Source organism: Ciona robusta, chromosome 12 (assembly GCF_009617815.1).
Source record: "Ciona robusta chromosome 12, ASM961781v2".
NCBI lineage: Eukaryota > Metazoa > Chordata > Ascidiacea > Phlebobranchia > Cionidae > Ciona > Ciona robusta.
Window position 1 is genome coordinate 3940560 of NC_143246.1, and position 19267 is coordinate 3959826.

General features: G+C 32.4%; 3 protein-coding genes across 13 annotated transcripts in view; all 3 read left to right on the forward strand.

Annotated features, from left to right (window-relative positions):
- LOC149726938 (kelch-like protein 12) overlaps positions 1 to 8992 on the forward strand; it is a 30561-nt gene extending 21569 nt beyond the window's left edge. For all 4 annotated transcript variants that reach the window (XM_089889428.1, XM_089889432.1, XM_089889434.1 and 1 more), the window contains one exon: positions 8380 to 8992. In XM_089889428.1, coding sequence (XP_089745554.1) covers positions 8380 to 8515 — 136 coding nt within the window. In that variant the 3' untranslated portion in view covers positions 8516 to 8992. The remainder of the gene's footprint in view (positions 1 to 8379) is intronic.
- LOC149726940 (kelch-like protein 12) lies at positions 1930 to 7264 on the forward strand. Of its 6 annotated transcripts, none has more exons than XM_089889454.1 (9): positions 1930 to 2159; positions 3226 to 3379; positions 3442 to 3659; positions 4231 to 4377; positions 4434 to 4506; positions 5291 to 5379; positions 5899 to 6063; positions 6551 to 6694; positions 7123 to 7264. In XM_089889454.1, the coding sequence occupies exons 1-8, from the start codon at positions 1950 to 1952 to the stop codon at positions 6653 to 6655; spliced, it is 1161 nt and encodes a 386-aa protein (XP_089745580.1). In that variant the 5' UTR covers positions 1930 to 1949; the 3' UTR covers positions 6656 to 6694; positions 7123 to 7264. The 6 variants fall into 6 exon arrangements, with proteins under 6 accessions (XP_089745580.1, XP_089745578.1, XP_089745581.1 ...); XM_089889452.1 differs by having other exon boundaries at positions 1931 to 2159; positions 4434 to 4524; XM_089889455.1 differs by having other exon boundaries at positions 1932 to 2159; positions 5911 to 6063.
- A 2061-nt stretch (positions 8993 to 11053) lies between the features above and the next one.
- Positions 11054 to 19058, forward strand: LOC149726941 (kelch-like protein 12). Of its 3 annotated transcripts, none has more exons than XM_089889441.1 (11): positions 11054 to 13342; positions 13404 to 13557; positions 13678 to 13826; positions 14411 to 14557; positions 14614 to 14704; positions 15392 to 15480; positions 16017 to 16221; positions 16652 to 16795; positions 17194 to 17352; positions 18264 to 18408; positions 18469 to 19058. In XM_089889441.1, the coding sequence occupies exons 1-11, from the start codon at positions 13133 to 13135 to the stop codon at positions 18587 to 18589; spliced, it is 1614 nt and encodes a 537-aa protein (XP_089745567.1). In that variant the 5' UTR covers positions 11054 to 13132; the 3' UTR covers positions 18590 to 19058. The 3 variants fall into 3 exon arrangements, with proteins under 3 accessions (XP_089745567.1, XP_089745565.1, XP_089745566.1); XM_089889439.1 differs by having other exon boundaries at positions 13043 to 13342; positions 13609 to 13826; XM_089889440.1 differs by having other exon boundaries at positions 13043 to 13342; positions 13609 to 13826; positions 14614 to 14686.
- Positions 19059 to 19267: the final 209 nt, after the last annotated feature.

Genomic DNA, 19267 nt, shown 5'->3' on the forward strand with positions numbered 1-19267 from the left:
CATAGTTGACCTTTACGTAAGTCGTAGTTTAACCTTTACGTGCGTCGTAATTTAACGCCCGCGTGCGTTGTAGTTTAGTGTTGATGTGCGTTCTAGGTTAGTACAAATGCAACTTTTTTCCTAAGAACATGCAGACTGACCATTTTTTTTCTAATATAACTTGCAATATCATAAATACAGTTATAACTTTTGATTTATACTGATCATTTCATATGTTTCGCTGTAGTGACAAATATCAGTAAAATATCGGTATCGGTAAAAGCAAAAAATATCGGTATCGGTGGCAAAAATTAATATCAGTCAGTCTTTAAACTTATTTTTACATGGAGTTTGCGGCAGAAGTAAGCATATGATATAACCTGTATTTTTTTCTATTTTATTTTGCAATACCAGTTATATTGGGCTTTAATTCTGTAACCCTTATTCACCAATACCTAGCCTAGCCATGTACCTCTCACTCGTGTTATGCTTTTTTCAAAACTAGTTTTTGATGTTCACAAAAATGATTTTTTTTAAATTACACAAAGAAAAAGGTGGAAAGATAAAGGTTTACTGCTTTAATTATCTACAAATAATAATTTCTAGTATATTTCTAGTATTAATATAATAATGTTATTGTTACTCTTGTATGCATAGGCCCATAGGCGCCGAGTTTTGAAATGTAGTGCAGAGGCGGAGCCTATTATGACGTAACACAATCGTGACGTCATAACACTTCGGCGTTTCATTGACGTTATTTTACGCTTGCTCACCACTGGACGTCAGTGTTACGCGTTGATCCTTTCCCCGTGCGTATTTGCAAGATTGACCGATATATAAATTGTTCGTTCGAGGCGACGTGCTTTCTACTTGACCTTTACGTGCGTCATAGTTTAACGTCTATGTTGGTCGTAGTTTAACGTCCACGTGCGTCGTCGTTTAACGTCCACGTGCGTCGTAGTTTTAACGTCCACGTGCATCGTAGTTTAGCCTTTTCGCGCGTCGTCGTACAAAGGCAAAGCAACACATTCAATGTTAGCTACTTAGAAAATGAAGAACAACCAACAGGCTAAACAGACGATATTATCCTACTCTAAAGTTTCTAAACAATGTAGGCGGTATTGCGGTAATAAACAACCTAAATATGTTCCACAAGTAGCACTGCTGTATATTTACGATGTTTTCCTCAGCCAAGCAGCATAATTATTACGAAATAGTAGGGATTCACACGTGGATTCATTGCATCATAATAGCGATTGTTTGACCTGGTAATTAATTACGAGATAATAGCAATTCACACGTTGATTGTGTGCGTCATAATAGCGATTGTCCCCTTGATTATTTAGCCAGCGGGAGCTTGAAAACAGGTTTGAAGTTGAACGTTTGCGATCAAGTAAAGAATTGTTCCATGTACAATGAATATTAATCTAACTACCTTTATCATTTAACAACGATAGATCAACAAAGTTTGTTTGAACCTGGTTTAAACTAACGTTACTAACCTGTTCCAAGCATGATTACCGCATGTTCATAGTGACGATTGTGACGCAAATAAGACAATTACGCATACGTAACAGCTATATAACAGATTCTGCACATGCGGTCAACGCATGACCAAGTACCATGCGGTCAACGCATGCCTAAATATCCGTTCTCTTATTGTCACGTCGTTAATTTTGATTTTCTTTACCGCAATGGTATATTTTTATGAGAACAATACGAAAATATTAATAAATTTAGTAAAAATACATATTTTTTTGTTAATTCGTGTACGGAGGCCGCCTCCGTGGTATTATTTCGCACGTAGGCGCCGCCTCCACGCCTACGCGTACTCGGCGCCTATGCATAGGCCATAACTTAATCTAAAACATACTGGTTTATATTATTATAAATTTTATATTGAATCAATTTACAAAAACAGTTGATCATAATTTTAGTTAACTTGTAGAGATAAAATAGGAATCCCAGAAATGTCATTTTCTATCTGTGGAACATGTTCAGTTGAAGAACAAACTCACAATATTGATCATGCATCTGTTCTTCTTCAATTTGCTAATGAGTCACGACAAGATGGTTGTTTTAATGACATCATCATTCGTGTTGGAGAGAAAAACATTCCAGCAAATAAGATGGTCCTTTCTTGCTATTCTAAATATTTCAACACCATGTTTAAATCTGAGGTAGTTTGCTGCTGCTGCTTACTTTAATCAAACAGTATGAGTTATGAACATAATATTACTACAGATCATAGGCGCCACGTTTTGGGTGGCCGGTTATAGTGATGTAAAGATCGTGTGACATAATAATCATTATGACGTCATTAATAACTAAAATATATAAAGCAGCGCCTTGCGATAGGACATGCAACACGGCGAAGTAATGTTCAGTGCGAGAATAAACAATATAATATTATTTGGCTTGCCTTAGCAGATTGTTTATTACAACATAGTAGCGATTGACACGTGGATTTTCAGCGTCATAATACTGATTGATTAACTCATAAATTATTTACGACATAGTACCAATTGACACGTGGATTATTTGCATCACAATAGCGATTAATGTGTTCATTATTAACCTTGCAAAATTAAACTAAATGCTCTTGTTTTATGGTTACAGTCAGTAAGGATTAAAACATTAAACTATTAAATGTTTACATTGGGATTGGCGTATTTGGCCATAATTACAGACTACAGTTTACACTGATTTACCAGTTGTTTTCTTCCAATCAAAACAGTTTAATGTTGTTTACTGCAGCAACACTTCTGCCGATCGCAATGAGTGTTCCACGAGTACACCATTCTGTACTTACAAAGTTTTAAATATGCATTTTTTACGATTATAAACACATGTTAAGAAGGGTCTTTAAACCTTCATATTGTATTTGTATTTCAATTTTGAGAAAACCCAACATTCTTCCAACGAGTATAACAAGTCACCTTTGATTGGTGAGTGGGTAAGTTACCATAGATAAAGATTGCAACGTTGTTCGTAATCACCTATTCTGACCTCACCTGGTCGGAGTATACATTCGCTTACAACCAAAAGGCATTGCGCTAAATATTTCCGCTTAGTATTACAATAATCCGACGATTTTGCATTGGTTTGTGGTAATTTAAAGAACATTATGACCAGATTTTGAATTGTCACTTTCCAGCCAAATTTTTTTGTTTGTTTTTTAATTAAAAAGATCTATGGGGTGGCCATGCCACCCGAACACCCTGTAACTTGGTGCCAATGCCACAGATGAAAGAAAAGTATAAAGATGTTGTGGAAGTTCATGGTGTAGATGCAGAAAGTGTGGAGAAACTTGTTGATTTCATGTACTCAGGAAAAATCGACATCAACACCAACAATGTGTGCGACCTTCTTGCAGTTTCTGATTTTCTACAACTACTTTGTATGTATAACTTGTTTGTTTTTTTATTTTAAATACTTTACCATTACATGATGTATCTTCAGCTGTCAGAAAACTTTGCATTGAGTATTTGTTGACAACAATCACGCAACAAAATTGCTTCACGATTCAAGCTTTGGCCAATTGCTTCACTATTCCTCAACTAACTGAGAAATTCAACAACTTTATTGTTGAAAATTATCAACAAGTTGTTTCTGGTGATCATTTTAAGAAACTTTCAAAAGATGATGTCATCAAGTTATTACAATCAACATATAACAAGGTAGAATAGCCTTATTAGTTATTATGCCATATAAATATTTGTATAGGGGTAGAGCAGCGGTTCCCAAACTTTTCTAAAAATTTTGCCTGGTAAACCCCTTACAATTATTTTGATATTTCGCAACCCTATAAAAATCAAAGAATGTTACAGAAAAAAATTCAAAAACAACACCAATGTGTGGTTTTATTATCGATTCACAATCACTGCTGTACATTGCAGACCCTTTGAAACTGCTGTACGAACCCCAGTTGGGGAACCGCTGGGGTAGAGTGTAACATAATTATCGGGAGCCTTTGCCCTTATTAAATATACATGTAAGGTCTACAGTTTGGCATAGTGACTGTAGCTAGTAAAAATGTCTCAAAAAACTTATTTTATTCTTCCGGTTTGATAAAACAATATTAAAACAAATATTTTACATTGGTTTTACCAAATTACCACTGGATTATTAACTATATAAATGTATTTTATTGTTGGAATTAGATAAAAATTGGTAAATATGCCAATTTAAAACCTATGTGTTTCTAAATGTGTTTCTAGTTTAAAAAAGGACACTCATATATTTTATCAGGTTTCTTCAGATTTGGTTTACACTGCTGTTATAAACTGGGTGAAGTTTGATTTGGCTTCAAATAAAAGTTACTTGAGTGAACTTTTCAAATTTGTTGATCTTGGTGAAATGTCCCCAAAGATGCTTGAAGATGTGGTCTCTGTTGAGGTAAACAATCAAAATTGAGTTTATCGCTGATGATAAACAAATTTATATACTTTTAGCCACTTGTTCGAAAACTGGATGATCTGGGTTGGGTGTTCCATGATGCTGTGGTGCAACGTGCAAAGGGAACGGGTGAAGTAAACTATGCCGGTATCTGTGTTTAAAATATTTAACTGTTTTGTAATTTATTGTGATATTTTGGCTTTTTGATTTGTGTAAATATTACGGGGTATCAACTATCTATTTCATTAGAGTACTAGAATATTGATTATAAATTTTAGTTTATGCTTAATATGGGGACATACTAACATACAAAGCAAATAGGTTTTGACTTGTTTGCTACAAGACATTAAATGTTGTGGTCTTTAAAATTCACTGCTGACATCATTAGGAATAAAGAGTTTTGTGTCGATGCAAACTGTGAGATCATTTTGCAGCTATCAGTAAAACTAACAAACTGATCAAAGTGGGCTATAGTCATTTAGTTTGTGAATACCAACTTTGAACAAACATAGGATCTACCGTATTAGATAGTTTAGCACTTTATGTGAACTTGGTTTGCGTAAAACCATCTGATTAATAATCGCCTATTACATTTTTATACTAAATTATTGTTTGTGGTATTAAAAACCAAGCTGCTAAACAAAGTCACTAATCACCCGAAAAACGATTTAATGTTAGAAGTAGCCAGCAGCCAGCTTTAAAGTGCAATTTAAAATTTCCCAAGGAATACTTTTTTTTCGAATATTACGTTTCAGTGTGATACAATTATTTATCGTTGCGCAAGCATATTTAACACTTTGCTTTCTCATATTTGATGGAGTTCTGTCATAACTTGAATATTTTGTGTTTTCATAAGAATTGTTTAGTGTATAATCATTTTGTTTAAATCTTTATTCCTTGTTTTATTATTCAGAGAAATCCCTCATATCACTTGGTGGTAACAAAAGTTTCATCAAAGTAACAAAGTTTGACTTAGAAACAAAACAATGGAGTCAACTTCCAGTAAGTTAAACGTTTGTTTCATAATACTTAAAAAATAGGGAGTCTGTTGTTAAACATATGGTGCATGAAAATTTAAAAGTTTAGAACTGATTATATAGGGCATTATGTTGTTAGTTGTGCCTTAATATATATTAGGGTGGGGGAAGATGGGACACCTTTAGCACAGAATATCCAAAAATCCTGATCTTGTTATAAACAATTAACAACAGTCTATGGGCGTCGTGAGGATACGGTTTTATAATTATTTGAATTTTTTTTGTTCACTACCAAATGTGACGAGCAAATAGAATGATAAGGTGTCCCATCTTCCCCCACCCTACTATATAAAATTTATTTTAGTGTAATAAATGAAACTTTCTGTAAATAATACTAGTCTGGGAGTCAGCACTTTTTTTCGCATTAACAAACCTAATTTTTAACATGAGCAAACAATTTATTAAAAGACAATGGTACAACAGGTACCTTGAGTATTAGCCAATTTCTCTAGTTGTAAGTGGTAAGATGCAAATTAAGTGTTAGATTTATTTTCAGGATTTACCAGTTGGTGGACAAGTAGCAGCAGCTGTTGTCATTGATGATGTTCTGTATCATCTTGCAGGAGAGTTACAAACTGGTGGTGCTGAAATAGCAACTAACACTGTTTATCGAATGAAATTAAAGGAGAAAGTTTTAAAATGGGAGAAGGTAGCTTCATTGAATGTTTAGAGATGCGTGTTTGGTGCTGCTGTTATAAATGGTGAGTTTAAATTGATGTAATGTTGGGAAAATGCAGAAATTCGTTAACAAAATGTATATTGTGGCAATTATTTTTCAAATTAAAATTAACAAGTGAAAATATGTTGTTAAAATACCTGAAACTAACCTAATGTGCTGAATTTGCTTTAACTTAAAAATTACATAAATTTGGAAGTATACATGAAAAGTTTTTTTAACCAAGAATTTAAAAAACGTTTATTATTTTTGCTACTATACAATTCTCTGTTTTGTTCGTTAAAAAAATAGTTGCAATATTTGTGTTTGTTACTACCTACGTCGGGATATTTTCAGAAACTTTGGGGGAAATGAAAATACGAGTATGTGTGTTTGATTTTCATGTTAATTTCTGTTATATTATAAATTCATTGCTTTTGCTGTTTGTATAATCCATAACACTAAACTGTTTATAACATAGGTGTCATCTTTGTATTTGGTGGAGCTGATGAGAGTCGTACAAAGGTTTCATCTGGAGAATCTTATATTGTTCCACTTAACAAGTGGATTCAACTCAAACCAATGAAGATTGACAGATGGTGTCATTGTTTGGTTGCTCACAATGGTTAGATATTAGGATAAACATTACTACATTGGAGCAACCAATAATTATTGGGCACGTGTGTGGTTTTTTCTGACACAGTTGTAAAAGTTCGAGCCAATACCTAAACTTTAAAAAGGCATATTTATTCTGTAAAACCACCTAATTTTGCCAGTTACTTAAATTACATGCGGGAATTAGCTAAATCGCAGAACTGTCTTGGATGCATCAAAACCTTTTTACCCAAAACCTTTTTAACCTGTATACCTTTTATTTATATAATTATTTTTGTATCTTTTACCTAAACCAATGATAATAACAGTGTCAAAATGTTATGTAGTTGTACCACACATAGATCTTAAGACTTAATTATAAAGTTTTACAATTGTTTATTTTGAATGACGTTTGGGTAAATCTTCATTATTTTAAGCTATGTTCTATATATTGACCAGGATTTTTATATTCACTTGGTGGATATGATGGGAAACAAGAATTATGTTCAGTTGAACGATATGATCCATCATCAGATGAGTGGAAAGATGTTGCTTCAATGAAAACACCACGTGGTTGGTTTACTGCTGTGGTGCTTAACAATGCTATTTATGCTATAGGTGGGTGCTATAACTATTGTACAGCTGTTATAATGTTTTTTTTTTCTTACAATAAACATATGAGATTCAGTAATATTCAAATTTTAAGTTTTTGGGTTGTTGGTATTTAAAATTCCTAATAGTTTTAAAATAACAGTTGAATTGTTTTAGTTTTATTCTTATAATGCAAATATATGTTAGACATTCCAATTTATTTATATTGACAGTTTATTAAGTAGTTATAAATGCTTAAAATTGCATACCAACCAAAAATGAAAGTTTGTATATTATTAGAGATGCTTAAATGTGATCTAAAGTCTAAACCAGTGTTTCTCAACCTTTTTAGTTTGCGGACCGGTAAAATTTCGAAACAAATTTTGCGGACCGGTGGACCTTCAAAAATCAACCCAAAATGTTGGAGTCTGCTTTTAAACAGTTGGGCACAACACTTGCAGCATTGTGACGTACAATTAAGTCCAAAGTAGACCATGAACTGTATGTTACGTCACAGTGCTGCAAATTACGGAACTGGCCAAGTTCTAAATCAGTTTAAAATTTGATTTTTTATTTCTATAATCAATGGACAAGACTTCAACATGTTGCATTTTGCAATTAAGATATAAAATTGTAATATATATTTGGGGGACCGCCAGGAAAGTTGACGCGAACCGGCGGTTGAGAGCCACTGATCTAAACCAAAGTACCACCAAAGTCTAAAAAACAAAACAGCTTGTAAAAAATATTGGTGAAATCCAAAAAAAATCGGTTCTGCAAATATGCATGAAATTTCCCATTAGAAAACATGTTACCTAAGTTTTACCGTTTCTAAACTACTAAAGAATCTTTTTCGTATACCGAAGTGTAGGTTATATTTTAGACCAGAAATATTTATACTCACTCTTACTGATTATCAGGTGGTTATGATGAAAAACAAACTTTTAAATCAGTTGAGAAATACAATGTTGATGATGACACCTGGGTTTATGTGGGAAATATGAACATAGAGAGAATTTTCCATGCAGCTTGTGTTGCACAAAACAAGATTTATGTAGTAGGAGGGTAAATACTTAAACGGTTTGATTACAATTAATTTTCCATTTTAATATATTTTTTTCGTAGTCTGGGTTCTAATCGCAAAGTTGTAAAATCAATTGAATGTTACGATGATCAAATGGACAAGTGGAGTGTTGTTGGTGAAACTGAAGTTAAATTATGTTACCATTCTATAGTTGCTGTTCAAATAAATAAAATCTGAATTCATTTAAATAATCCAAACTGCAACTGCATTATACATAACTGATTTCCAATCAAGATTGTTTTATATCTGCAAACCAATATTGCTTAACACAATATAACTCAATCTCTTTACAATAATTTTAAAGCTGAATAGTTTTTTTTTCAATTAAGTAATGTATTGAGGGTTTTGTAATATTTCTTCAAATTAAAAAATATTTTTTTATTTCCTACACCTTACAGAAACAAAACACGTACCTCTATTTTAATTGTACTTTTGATAAATTAACAAACCAAAAAACTTTCTTGGTAGTTTCTTTACCGTTTTTTTTATATTCATAAATATTATTTATTTAATTTTGTTTGTTTTTAAAATTTGTACAATTATTTTTTTCTTTCTTTTTATATCTGTCATAATTATCTGTAACAGTTTTATGTTTGATTCTATATTCAATTCTTCATATCGCGATCACTTATAAAAATACAACTTTAAGTAGAACTGTTGAAGTAATGTTGCTATCTATGGGTTGTTATTTGAATACCAACGGTACCTTATAGTATTTGTTGACCATCAATATTTTTACAATTGACGACATCAAATGTAAAATTAGTGATTATGACGTAACTTTGTGAAAATCGCCGCGTTCTACGCCGTACTGACGTCATAGAATCTGGCACCGCGCATGACGCAATCGCGTCTTCTCGTTGGTGTTTATTATATGTTTGGCTGTACAGGAGCATGTGCAAGCTACAACAGCAGTATAGCTATGTTGTTTATTTAGTGTTATGCGGCTCAGTGTTGTATAGTTTAGCATATGGTGTTATATATGGCAGATATGTTTAAATGTGTTCGTACATGCAACGAAAGTAACGACTTGGTAGGTATAACTTTAGTAGGGTGGGGGAAGACGGACACCTTTAGCACATAATATACAAATAACATGATCATGTTTTAAACAATTAACAACGGTCTATGAGAGTCGTGAGGATGCGGTTTTATAATTCTTTGACTGTTCTTTGTTTAGTACCAAATGGGACAAGAAAATGGAATAGCTAGGTGTCCCATCTTCCCCCACCCTACTATATATTTGCTATCTTAACCTCAATCATTATCATATTTGAAATACTGTATCCAAATGCGCAGTAAATTCCATCTCCAACATTAATAATTAAATACCTGATGTTTTAAATATAGCTGTGTGTGGTTGTCCAAGTACTGGTTAGCTTCTACTACTGTAAGGTTTCTTTGGTTACCATCTAACAACGATTTTTTTATAGTCGCGAGGCTGTACGGTTATATAATTCTGTAAATATTCTTTGTTTACCACCAAAGGAGAAAAAATATTCTATCTTACCCCAACATTACTAAATAGCAGATTGGGGTGAGATGGTGTATCTTCTTTTATCGTCCTATTTAGTAATAAAAACAAAGAATATTTACTGAACTACGTAATCGTATCTTTCCTACTAAATTGGTTGTTGATTGTTAAAACGCGATTTGGAAATACGCGATATTATGCTAATGGTAACCCCCTTACCCAACAGCATTATATATATTTATTTTTTTGTGACCTGTAGTTTTAGAATTCTAATACTAAACTGCTGTTGTCTTAGGATACTTATGCGTATGAAACGGATTACTAGACACCCACGATAATTTATACCCTTCGGACAAGCCTATATTTTTTTAGATGAGCAGAACAAATTTAATAAAACCTAAACATTAAAAGATTATGCTTTAAGACCGGCAGTAATAAATTTATTACCTGTTAAAGTGTTTACACTGAACGAGGTATTAGAAATAATTTCTTCGTTGAATTAACTAAATCGAATATACCAGTTATCGCATTATTACCAAGCGATTAATGAAAGGTAAAATAATAAGCTCTGAACAACCTCTTGTCCGGCCGATTTAAGTTCGAAGCTCGACGCTGCTATATACCATTGGTGGTTGTATAACGGGAATTATCCGTAAAGGTTCAGGCCCCCGCTCTTACCTACTCACAATTCTACTAATAGTGTAAAACACTTTTAAAATAGAAACTTTTTAATAGACTGAAATGCAGTAGAGGCCGCGTCTCTGCTGCATTTCTGCAGTCGCACACAACATGTTAGTGACCTACATAGATGTATGCGTAAGTTACATAAATTTAATATTTATATGATTCAAGTAATGATCATTCTTTTTTTTATATTTAACATCCATCCCCGCACTGTTTTAAAGAAAAATAATGTTTCATATTTTAGGTATTACGTAGCGCTATAACATATTCGAACCTGGATCGGTAGCAAATTCTATTAATGTGTTTTTATGACAAATATTAATATTCATATTTAACATTTTTTCGAATTTAATTTTTTTATTTTAGAATCGGTACCGCTGGGGTCTAGTTAGTACAGTGTTCAAATTTTATGTTAGTGACACCAGTAGTAGGTACAGAAAATGGCCGCTATAATTTCTGAAGTCTAGGATCTCTATGCTAGGATCACCTCGGTTTTTTTCCAGGGTGGTTTCCCGTAATTTTATTTCCTTTTTGCTTGCTTAAGCTTCGGTTCCTGTACAAACGTAGACTCAAGCAGTTAGTTCCTGTTTTCAAAATTCGTTTAAGAATTTCAAATTGTTCCTTTATTTGTTTTACTGAGCACAAGCTGTACGTTGATTTTGTTTGTCGTGTTTGTTTGTATTTTGCACAGTAGTTTCAGAGTTCCCACAGCCGTTTTAATAGTCAATAAAACTGACTGTTATTAGATCTAAGTGTTATACAACCTAGTTTTACAATGACTGTTAGAATTGTGCTATTAACTTTCACATATACTTATAATTAAGGTTACAGTGTGCGTCTCACTTTTTATGCTTATCTTTGCTATGTATCTTAACATTATTTTTACATGGAGTTTGCGGCGGAAGTAAACATAGGATAATGATATAACTTTTATATTTTATCTATTTTATTTTGCAATGCCAGTTGCATCGGGCTTTTATTCTTTAACCCTTATCCGCTAATACCTAGCCATGTACCAATAGGCGTTGATTTAGGGGTGCACGGGGTGCAGCTGCACCCCAAATTACAAAGATGGTGCAATAATGTCATTTTGCACTCCAGTCTGAATTTGTGTATACCGTTTAATTGGAGAATATTTACCACAAATTCGCCACTATTGCGTAGATATAAAATTGTTACATAAAAATAAATTATAACATAACACTTGTGCTTCTGATGAAAACTTTGTTTTTACCGTAAATGTTTAACATGGTGATAGTTTTGTCACTTTCGTACGTGTTTCAAGTAGAAATGTTCACGGCACTCCGGCTTTGATCGGGAAAGACGAAACATGATTGACATGTTTTTAATTTAATTCGTGCGCTATGATCAGGGCCGCAAGAGAAATCGTTGGCTAATAGCCAAAAAGCGCTGTTTGTGGGGTTCGTTTATTAAAAGTATATGCTAAATGCTAAAACAGGACTGCGCGAATTTAGTAATTTTAACATTACTTTAGTAAGTTGTATGTTTTAAATAGTGATCATAAAATTATATAGTTTCACAGTAATTTAAAACTAAAGACTATTTTGTTTTAATTGTGATGCATTCGTTTAACGGTTTGCCCAGTTATAAGTTAAGATTCCTGGTTTTTGATTCCAATATAAACCAATATATTAGCTTAGTATGTAGTGAAAGCGGCACACGAACACGGGGCTAGTTATAGCGGGAAATATTGGCTTCAAAACGCACCAGTTTTCGATTTATGAAACTGCCAGAAAAATTGAATTTGTTTTTACATCCCTTTGCGGACGTGTACATTAATAGAGCATTTCTTTATTCTCGGTCATGAGAAGACGCAGGCACTATTTAGAAATAAAAGAATACTATTTCATTATACAAGGTGGTGAGCAGACTCGGGCGCGATTAGTACGAAACATTAACTTAGTAAACAGTTTCTACAAACGTAAGTTTTTATAAAAGTATAACTGTAGTACCAAGAGCATACGTAGTTTTTATTGAAAGCAGAAATTTAATTTGTTTTTAAGCTCCTACATTCTAAATAATGAACGGGTGAATTGCTATTATGTCGTAATCAATTGCCAGGTCAAACAATCGCTATTATGATGCAATGAATCCACGTGTGAATCCTTACAATTTCGTAACAAACTTTCTGCTTGGCTGAGGAAAATATTGTAAATATAAAGCAGCAATACTTCTGGGACATATTTAGATTGTTTATTATCGCCTGCTTAAGGGCTAAATTATTTATTTTACATGCAACTGAGAAAAACGCACAGCCAAGTTTATCTTACTAATTTCCAACCGATAGAATATAAATCCAATGACGTCATAGTCAACTCGCACGTTGTCCAGCGAAAACGGGTGCACCCCAATATTGACAAAGATTATTAAAAAATCGACGCCTATGCATGTACCCCTAACTCGTGTTGATCACAAAAATGATTTTTTTTAAATTACACAAAGAAAAAGGTGGAAAAATAATAATTTTCTAGTAGGTGCTACTCTTGTAGGCATAGGCCATAACTTAAACATACTGGTTTATTTTATATTATAAATTTTATATTGAATTAATTTACCAAAACAGTTGATCATAATTTTAGTTAATTTGTAGGTAAGATAAAATAGAAATCCCAGAAATGTCATTTTCTATCTGTGGAACATGTTCAGTTGAAGAACAAACTCACAATATTGATCATGCATCTGATCTTCTTCAATTTGCTAATGAGTCACGACAAGATGGTTGTTTTAATGACATCATCATTCGTGTTGGAGAGAAAAACATCCCAGCAAACAAGATGGTTCTTTCTTGCTATTCTAAATATTTCAACACCATGTTTAAATCTGAGGTAGTTTGCTGCTGCTGCTTACTTTAGTACAGTATAAGTTATAAACATAATATTATTACAGATGAAAGAAAAGTATAAAGATGTTGTGGAAGTTCATGGTGTAGATGCAGAAAGTGTGGAGAAACTTGTTGATTTCATGTACACAGGAAAAATCAACATCAACACCAACAATGTGTGCGACCTTCTTGCAGTTTCTGATTTTCTACAAATACTTTGTATGTATAACTTGTTTGTTTTTTATTTACCAGTACACGATGTATTTTTAGCTATCAGAAAACTTTGCATTGAGTATTTGTTTACAACAATCACGCAACAAAATTGCTTCACGATTCAAGCTTTGGCCAATTGCTTCACTATTCCTCAACTAACTGAGAAATTCAACAACTTTATTGTTGAAAATTATCAACAAGTTGTTTCTGGTGATCATTTTAAGAAACTTTCAAAAGATGATGTCATTAAGTTATTACAATCAACATATAACAAGGTAGAATAGCCTTATTAGTTATTATGCCATATAAATATTTGTATAGGGGTAGAGCAGCGGTTCCCAAACTTTTCTAAAAAATTTGCCTGGTAAACCCCTTACAATTATTTTGATTTTTCGCAACCCTATAAAAATCAAAGAATGTTACAGAAAAAATTCAAAAACTACACCAATGTGTGGTTTTATTATCGATTCACAATCACTGCTGTACATTGCAGACCCTCTGAAACTGCTGTACGGACCCCAGTTTGGGAACCGCTGGGGTAGAGTGTAACATAATTATCGGGAGCCTTTGCCCTTATTAAATATACATGTAAGGTCTACAGTTTGGCATAGTGACTGTAGCTAGTAAAAATGTCTCAAAAAACTTATTTTATTCTTCCGGTTTGATAAAACAATATTAAAACAAATGTTTTACATTGGTTTTACCAAATTACCACTGGCTTATTACCTATATAAATGTATTTTGATTGTTGGAATTAGATAAAAAATGGTAAATATGCCAATTTAAAACCTATGCTATTGTGTCAAAATATGAAGAAATGTGTTTCTAGTTTAAAAAAGGACACTCATATATTTATCAGGTTTCTTCAGATTTGGTTTACACTGCTGTTATAAACTGGGTGAAGTTCGATTTGGCTTCAAATGAAAGTTACTTGAGTGAACTTTTCAAATTTGTTGATCTTGGTGAAATGTCCCCAAAGATGCTTGAAGATGTGGTCTCTGTTGAGGTGAATAATCAAAATTTAGTTTATCGCTGATGATAAACAACTTTATATACTTTTAGCCACTTGTCCGAAAACTGGATGATCTGGGCTGGGCGTTCCATGATGCTGTAGTGCAACGTGCAAAGGAAACAGGTGAAGTAAACCATGCCGGTATCTGTGTTTAAAATATTTAACTGTTTTGTAATTTATTGTGGTATTTTGGCTTTTTGATTTGTGTAAATATTACAGGGTATCAACTATCTATTTCATTAGAGTACTAGAATATTGATTATATATTTCAGTTTATGCTTAATATGGGGGCATACTAACATACAAAGCAAATATTAGGTTTTGACTTGTTTGTTACAAGACATCAATTGTTGTAGTTTTTAAAATTCACTTCTGTCATCATTAGGAATAAATAGTTTTGTGTAGATGCAATCTGTGAGGTCATTTAGCAGCTATCAGTAAAACTAACAAACTGATCAAAGTGGGCTATAGTCATTTAGTTTGTGAATGCAAACAGTATTAGATAGTTTAGCACTTTATGTGAACTCGGTTTGCGTAAAACCATCTGATTAATAATCGCCTATTACATTTTTATACTAAATTAGAAGTAGCCAGCAGCCAGCTTTAAAGTGCAATTTAAAAAATATTTATTTTTCAACGAATACTTTCGTTTTTCGGATATTACGTTTTGTTGTGATCAAATATTTATAGTTGGGCAAGCATATTTAACACTTTGCTTTCTCATATTTGATGGAGTTCTGTCATAACTTGAATATTTTGTGTTTTCATAAGAATTGTTTAGTGTATAATCATTTTGTTTAAATCTTTATTCCTTGTTTTATTATTCAGAGAAATCCCTCATATCACTTGGTGGTAGAACAAGTTTAACCAAAGTAACAAAGTTTGACTTAGAAACAAAACAATGGAGTCAACTTCCAGTAAGTTAAACGTTTGTTTCATAATACTTAAAAAATAGTGAGTCTGTTGTTAAACATATGGTGCATGAAGATTTAAAAGTTTAGAGCTGATTATTTAGGACATTATGTTGTTAGTTGTGCCTTAATATATATTAGGGTGGGGGAAGATGGGACACCTTTAGCACAGAATATCCAAATATCCTGATCTTGTTATAAACAATTAACAACAGTTTATGGGTGTCGTGAGGATACAGTTTTATAATTATTTGAATTTTTTTTTGTTTACTACCAAATGTGCACGAAAATAGAATGATAAGGTGTCCCATCTTCCCCCACCCTACTATATAAAAGTTATTTCAGTTTTAGTGTAATAAATGAAACTTTCTGTAAATAATACTAGTCTGGGAGTCAGCACTTTTTTCGCATTAACAAACCTAATTTTTAACATGAGCAAACAATTTATTAAAAGACAATGGTACAACAGGTACCTTGGATATTAGCCAATTTCTCTAGTTGTATGTAGTAAGATGCAATTTAAGTGTTGGATTTATTTTCAGGATTTACCAGTTGGTCGACAATTAGCAGCAGCTGTTGTCATCGATGATGTTCTGTATCATCTTGCAGGAGAGTTACAAACTGATGGTAAAGAAACAGCAACTAACATTGTTTATCGAATGGAATTAAAGGAGAAAGTTTTAAAATGGGAGAAGGTAGCTTCATTGAATGTTAAGAGATACGTGTTTGGTGCTGCTGTTATAAATGGTGAGTTTAAATTGATGTAATGTTGGGAACATGCAGAAATTCGTTAACAAAATGTATATTGTGGCAATTATTTTTCAAATTAAAATTAACAAGTGAAAATATGTTGTTAAAATACCTGAAACTGACCTAATGTGCTGAATTTGCTTTAACTTAAAAATTACATAAATTTGGAAGTATACATGAAAGGCTTTTTTAACCAAGAATTTGAAAAACTTATGTTTGCTACTATACAATTCTCTGTTTTGTTCGTTAAAAAATAGTTGCAATTTTGTGTTTGTTACTACCTACGTCTGGATATTTTTAGAAACTTTGGGGGAGAAATGGAAATACGAGTATGTGAGTTTGATTTTCATGTTAATTTCTGTGATATTATAAATTCATTGCTTTTGCTGTTTGTATAATCCATAACACTATACTGTTTATAACATAGGTGTCATCTTTGTATTTGGTGGAGCTGATGAGAGTCGTACAAAGGTTTCATCTGGAGAATCTTATATTGTGCTACTTAACAAGTGGATTCAACTCAAACCAATGAAGATTCCCAGATGTGGTCATTGTTTGGTTGCTCACAATGGTTAGATATTAGGATAAACATTACTACATTGGGGCAACCAATAATTATTGGGCATGTATGTGCTTTATTCTGACAGAGTTGTAAAACTTCGAGCCGGTAACTAAACTTTAAAAAGGCATATTTATTCTGTAAAACCACCTAATTTTGCCAGTTTCCTAAATTACATGCGGTAATTAACAAAATCGCAGAACTGTCTTGGATGCATCAAAACCTTTTTAACCTGTATACCTTTTATTTATACAATTATTTTTGTATCTTTTACCTAAACCAATGATAATAACAGTGTCAAAATGTAATGTAGTTATACCACACATAGATCTTAAGACTTAATTATACAGTTTTACAATTGTTTATTTTTAATGACGTTTGGTTAAATTTTCATTCTGTTTATTGACCAGGATTTTTATATTCACTTGGTGGACGTGATGGGAAACAAGATTTATGTTCAGTTGAACGATATGATCCATCATCAGATGAGTGGAAAGATGTTGCTCCAATGCAAACACCACGATGTTGGTTTGCTGCTGTGGTGCTTAACAATGCTATTTATGCTATAGGTATTGTCGTATGCTATAGGTATTATTATACAGCTGTTATAATATTTTTTTTAATATTTCTTCTTACAATTAACATATGAGATTCAGTAATATTCAAATTTTATTTTTTTGGGTTGTTGATATTTTAAATTCTGAATAGTTTTATAATGATAGTTGATTTGTCTTGGTTTTAATCTAATAATGCAAATATATGTTAGACATTCCAATTTATTTATATTGACAGTTTATTAAGTAGTTATAAATGCCTTAAAATTGCATACCAACCAAAAATGAAAGTTTGTATATTATTAGAGATGCTTAAAAGTGATCTAAAGTCTAAACCAGTGTTTCTCAACCTTTTTAGTTTGCGGACCGGTAAAATTCCGAAACAAATTTTGCGGACCGGTGGACCTTCAAAAATCAACCCAAAATGTTGGAGTCTGCTTTTAAACAGTTGGGCACAACACTTGCAGCATTGTGACATACAATTAAGTCCAAAGTAGACCATGAACTGTATGTTACGTCACAGTGCTGCAAATTACGGAACTGGCCAAGTTCTAAATCAGTTCAAAATTTGATTTTTTATTTCTATAATCAATGGACAAAGACTTCAACATGTTGCATTTTGCAATTAAGATATAAAATTGTAATATATATTTGGCGGACCGCCAGGAAAGTTGACGCGAACCGGCGGTTGAGAACCACTGATCTAAACCAAAGTACCACCAAAGTCTAAAAAACAACAGCTTGTAAAAAATATTGGTGAAATCGAAAAAAAAATCGGTTGTGCAAATATGCATGAAATTTCCCATTAGAAAACATGTTACTTAACTTTTACCGTTTCTAAACTACTAAAGAATCTTTTTCGTATACTGAAGTGTAGGTTATATTTTAGACCAGAAATATTTATACTTACTCTTACTGATTATCAGGTGGTTATGATGGAGAACAACGTCTTAAATCAGTTGAGAAATACAATGTTGGTGATGACACCTGGGTTTATGTGGGAAATATGAACATAGAGAGAGGTGCTCATGCAGCTTGTGTTGCACAAAACAAGATTTATGTAGTAGGAGGGTAAATGTCTAAACGATTCGGTTACAATTAATTTTCTATTATAATATTTATTTATTTTAGTGTGGATATTAAAGGTAAAGTTGCAAAATCAATTGAATGTTACGATGATCAAACGGACAAGTGGAGTGTTGTTGGTGAAACTGAAGTTGAATTATGTTACCATTCTATAGTTGCTGTTTAAATAAATCGAATCTAAATTTATTTAAATAATACAAACTGCAATTGCATTATACATTACTGATTTCCAATCAAGATTTTTTTATATCTGCAAACCATTATTGCTTAACACAATATAACTCAATCTCTTTACAATAATTTTAAAGCTGAATAGTTTTTTTTTCCAATTAAGTAATGTATTGAGGGTTTTGTAATATTCCTTCAAATTAAAAAACATTTTTATGTCTTACACCTTACAGTAACAAAACAAGTACCTCTATTTTAATTGTACTTTTGATAAATTAACAAACCAAAAAACCTTCTTGGTAATTTTTTTTACCGTTTTATATATTCATTTTTTTAAATTTGTACAATTATTTTTTTAATTTTTCTTTCTTTTTATACCTTCCATAATTAGCTGTAACAGTTTTATGTTTGATTGTATATTCAATTCTTCATATCGCGAACTTATACAAAAACATCATTTAGTATAACTGTTGCAGTAATGTTGCTATCTATGGGTTGTTATTTGAATACCAACGGTACTTTATAATATTTGTTGACCATCAATACTTTTACAATTGGCGACATCGAGTGTAAAATTATTGATTACGACTTAACTTTGTGTAAAATCGCTTGAAAACGCCGCGACCTACGTCATTGTGACGTCATAGTATCTGGCACCGCGCATCGACGCAAGCGT

Excerpts from the sequence above, each read along its gene's own strand:
- LOC149726940 (XM_089889452.1), top strand. The coding sequence starts at position 1,950 with ATGTCATTTTCTATCTGTGGAACATGTTCAGTTGAAGAACAAACTCAC. Across the intron at positions 4,378-4,433 it reads AAGATGTGGTCTCTGTTGAG|CCACTTGTTCGAAAACTGGA; the intron begins GTAAACAATCAA and ends ATATACTTTTAG. Across the intron at positions 6,064-6,550 it reads AAGTTTTAAAATGGGAGAAG|GTGTCATCTTTGTATTTGGT; the intron begins GTAGCTTCATTG and ends TTTATAACATAG.
- LOC149726941 (XM_089889439.1), top strand. The coding sequence starts at position 13,133 with ATGTCATTTTCTATCTGTGGAACATGTTCAGTTGAAGAACAAACTCAC. Across the intron at positions 13,343-13,403 it reads ACACCATGTTTAAATCTGAG|ATGAAAGAAAAGTATAAAGA; the intron begins GTAGTTTGCTGC and ends ATATTATTACAG. Across the intron at positions 13,558-13,608 it reads TGATTTTCTACAAATACTTT|CTATCAGAAAACTTTGCATT; the intron begins GTATGTATAACT and ends ATGTATTTTTAG.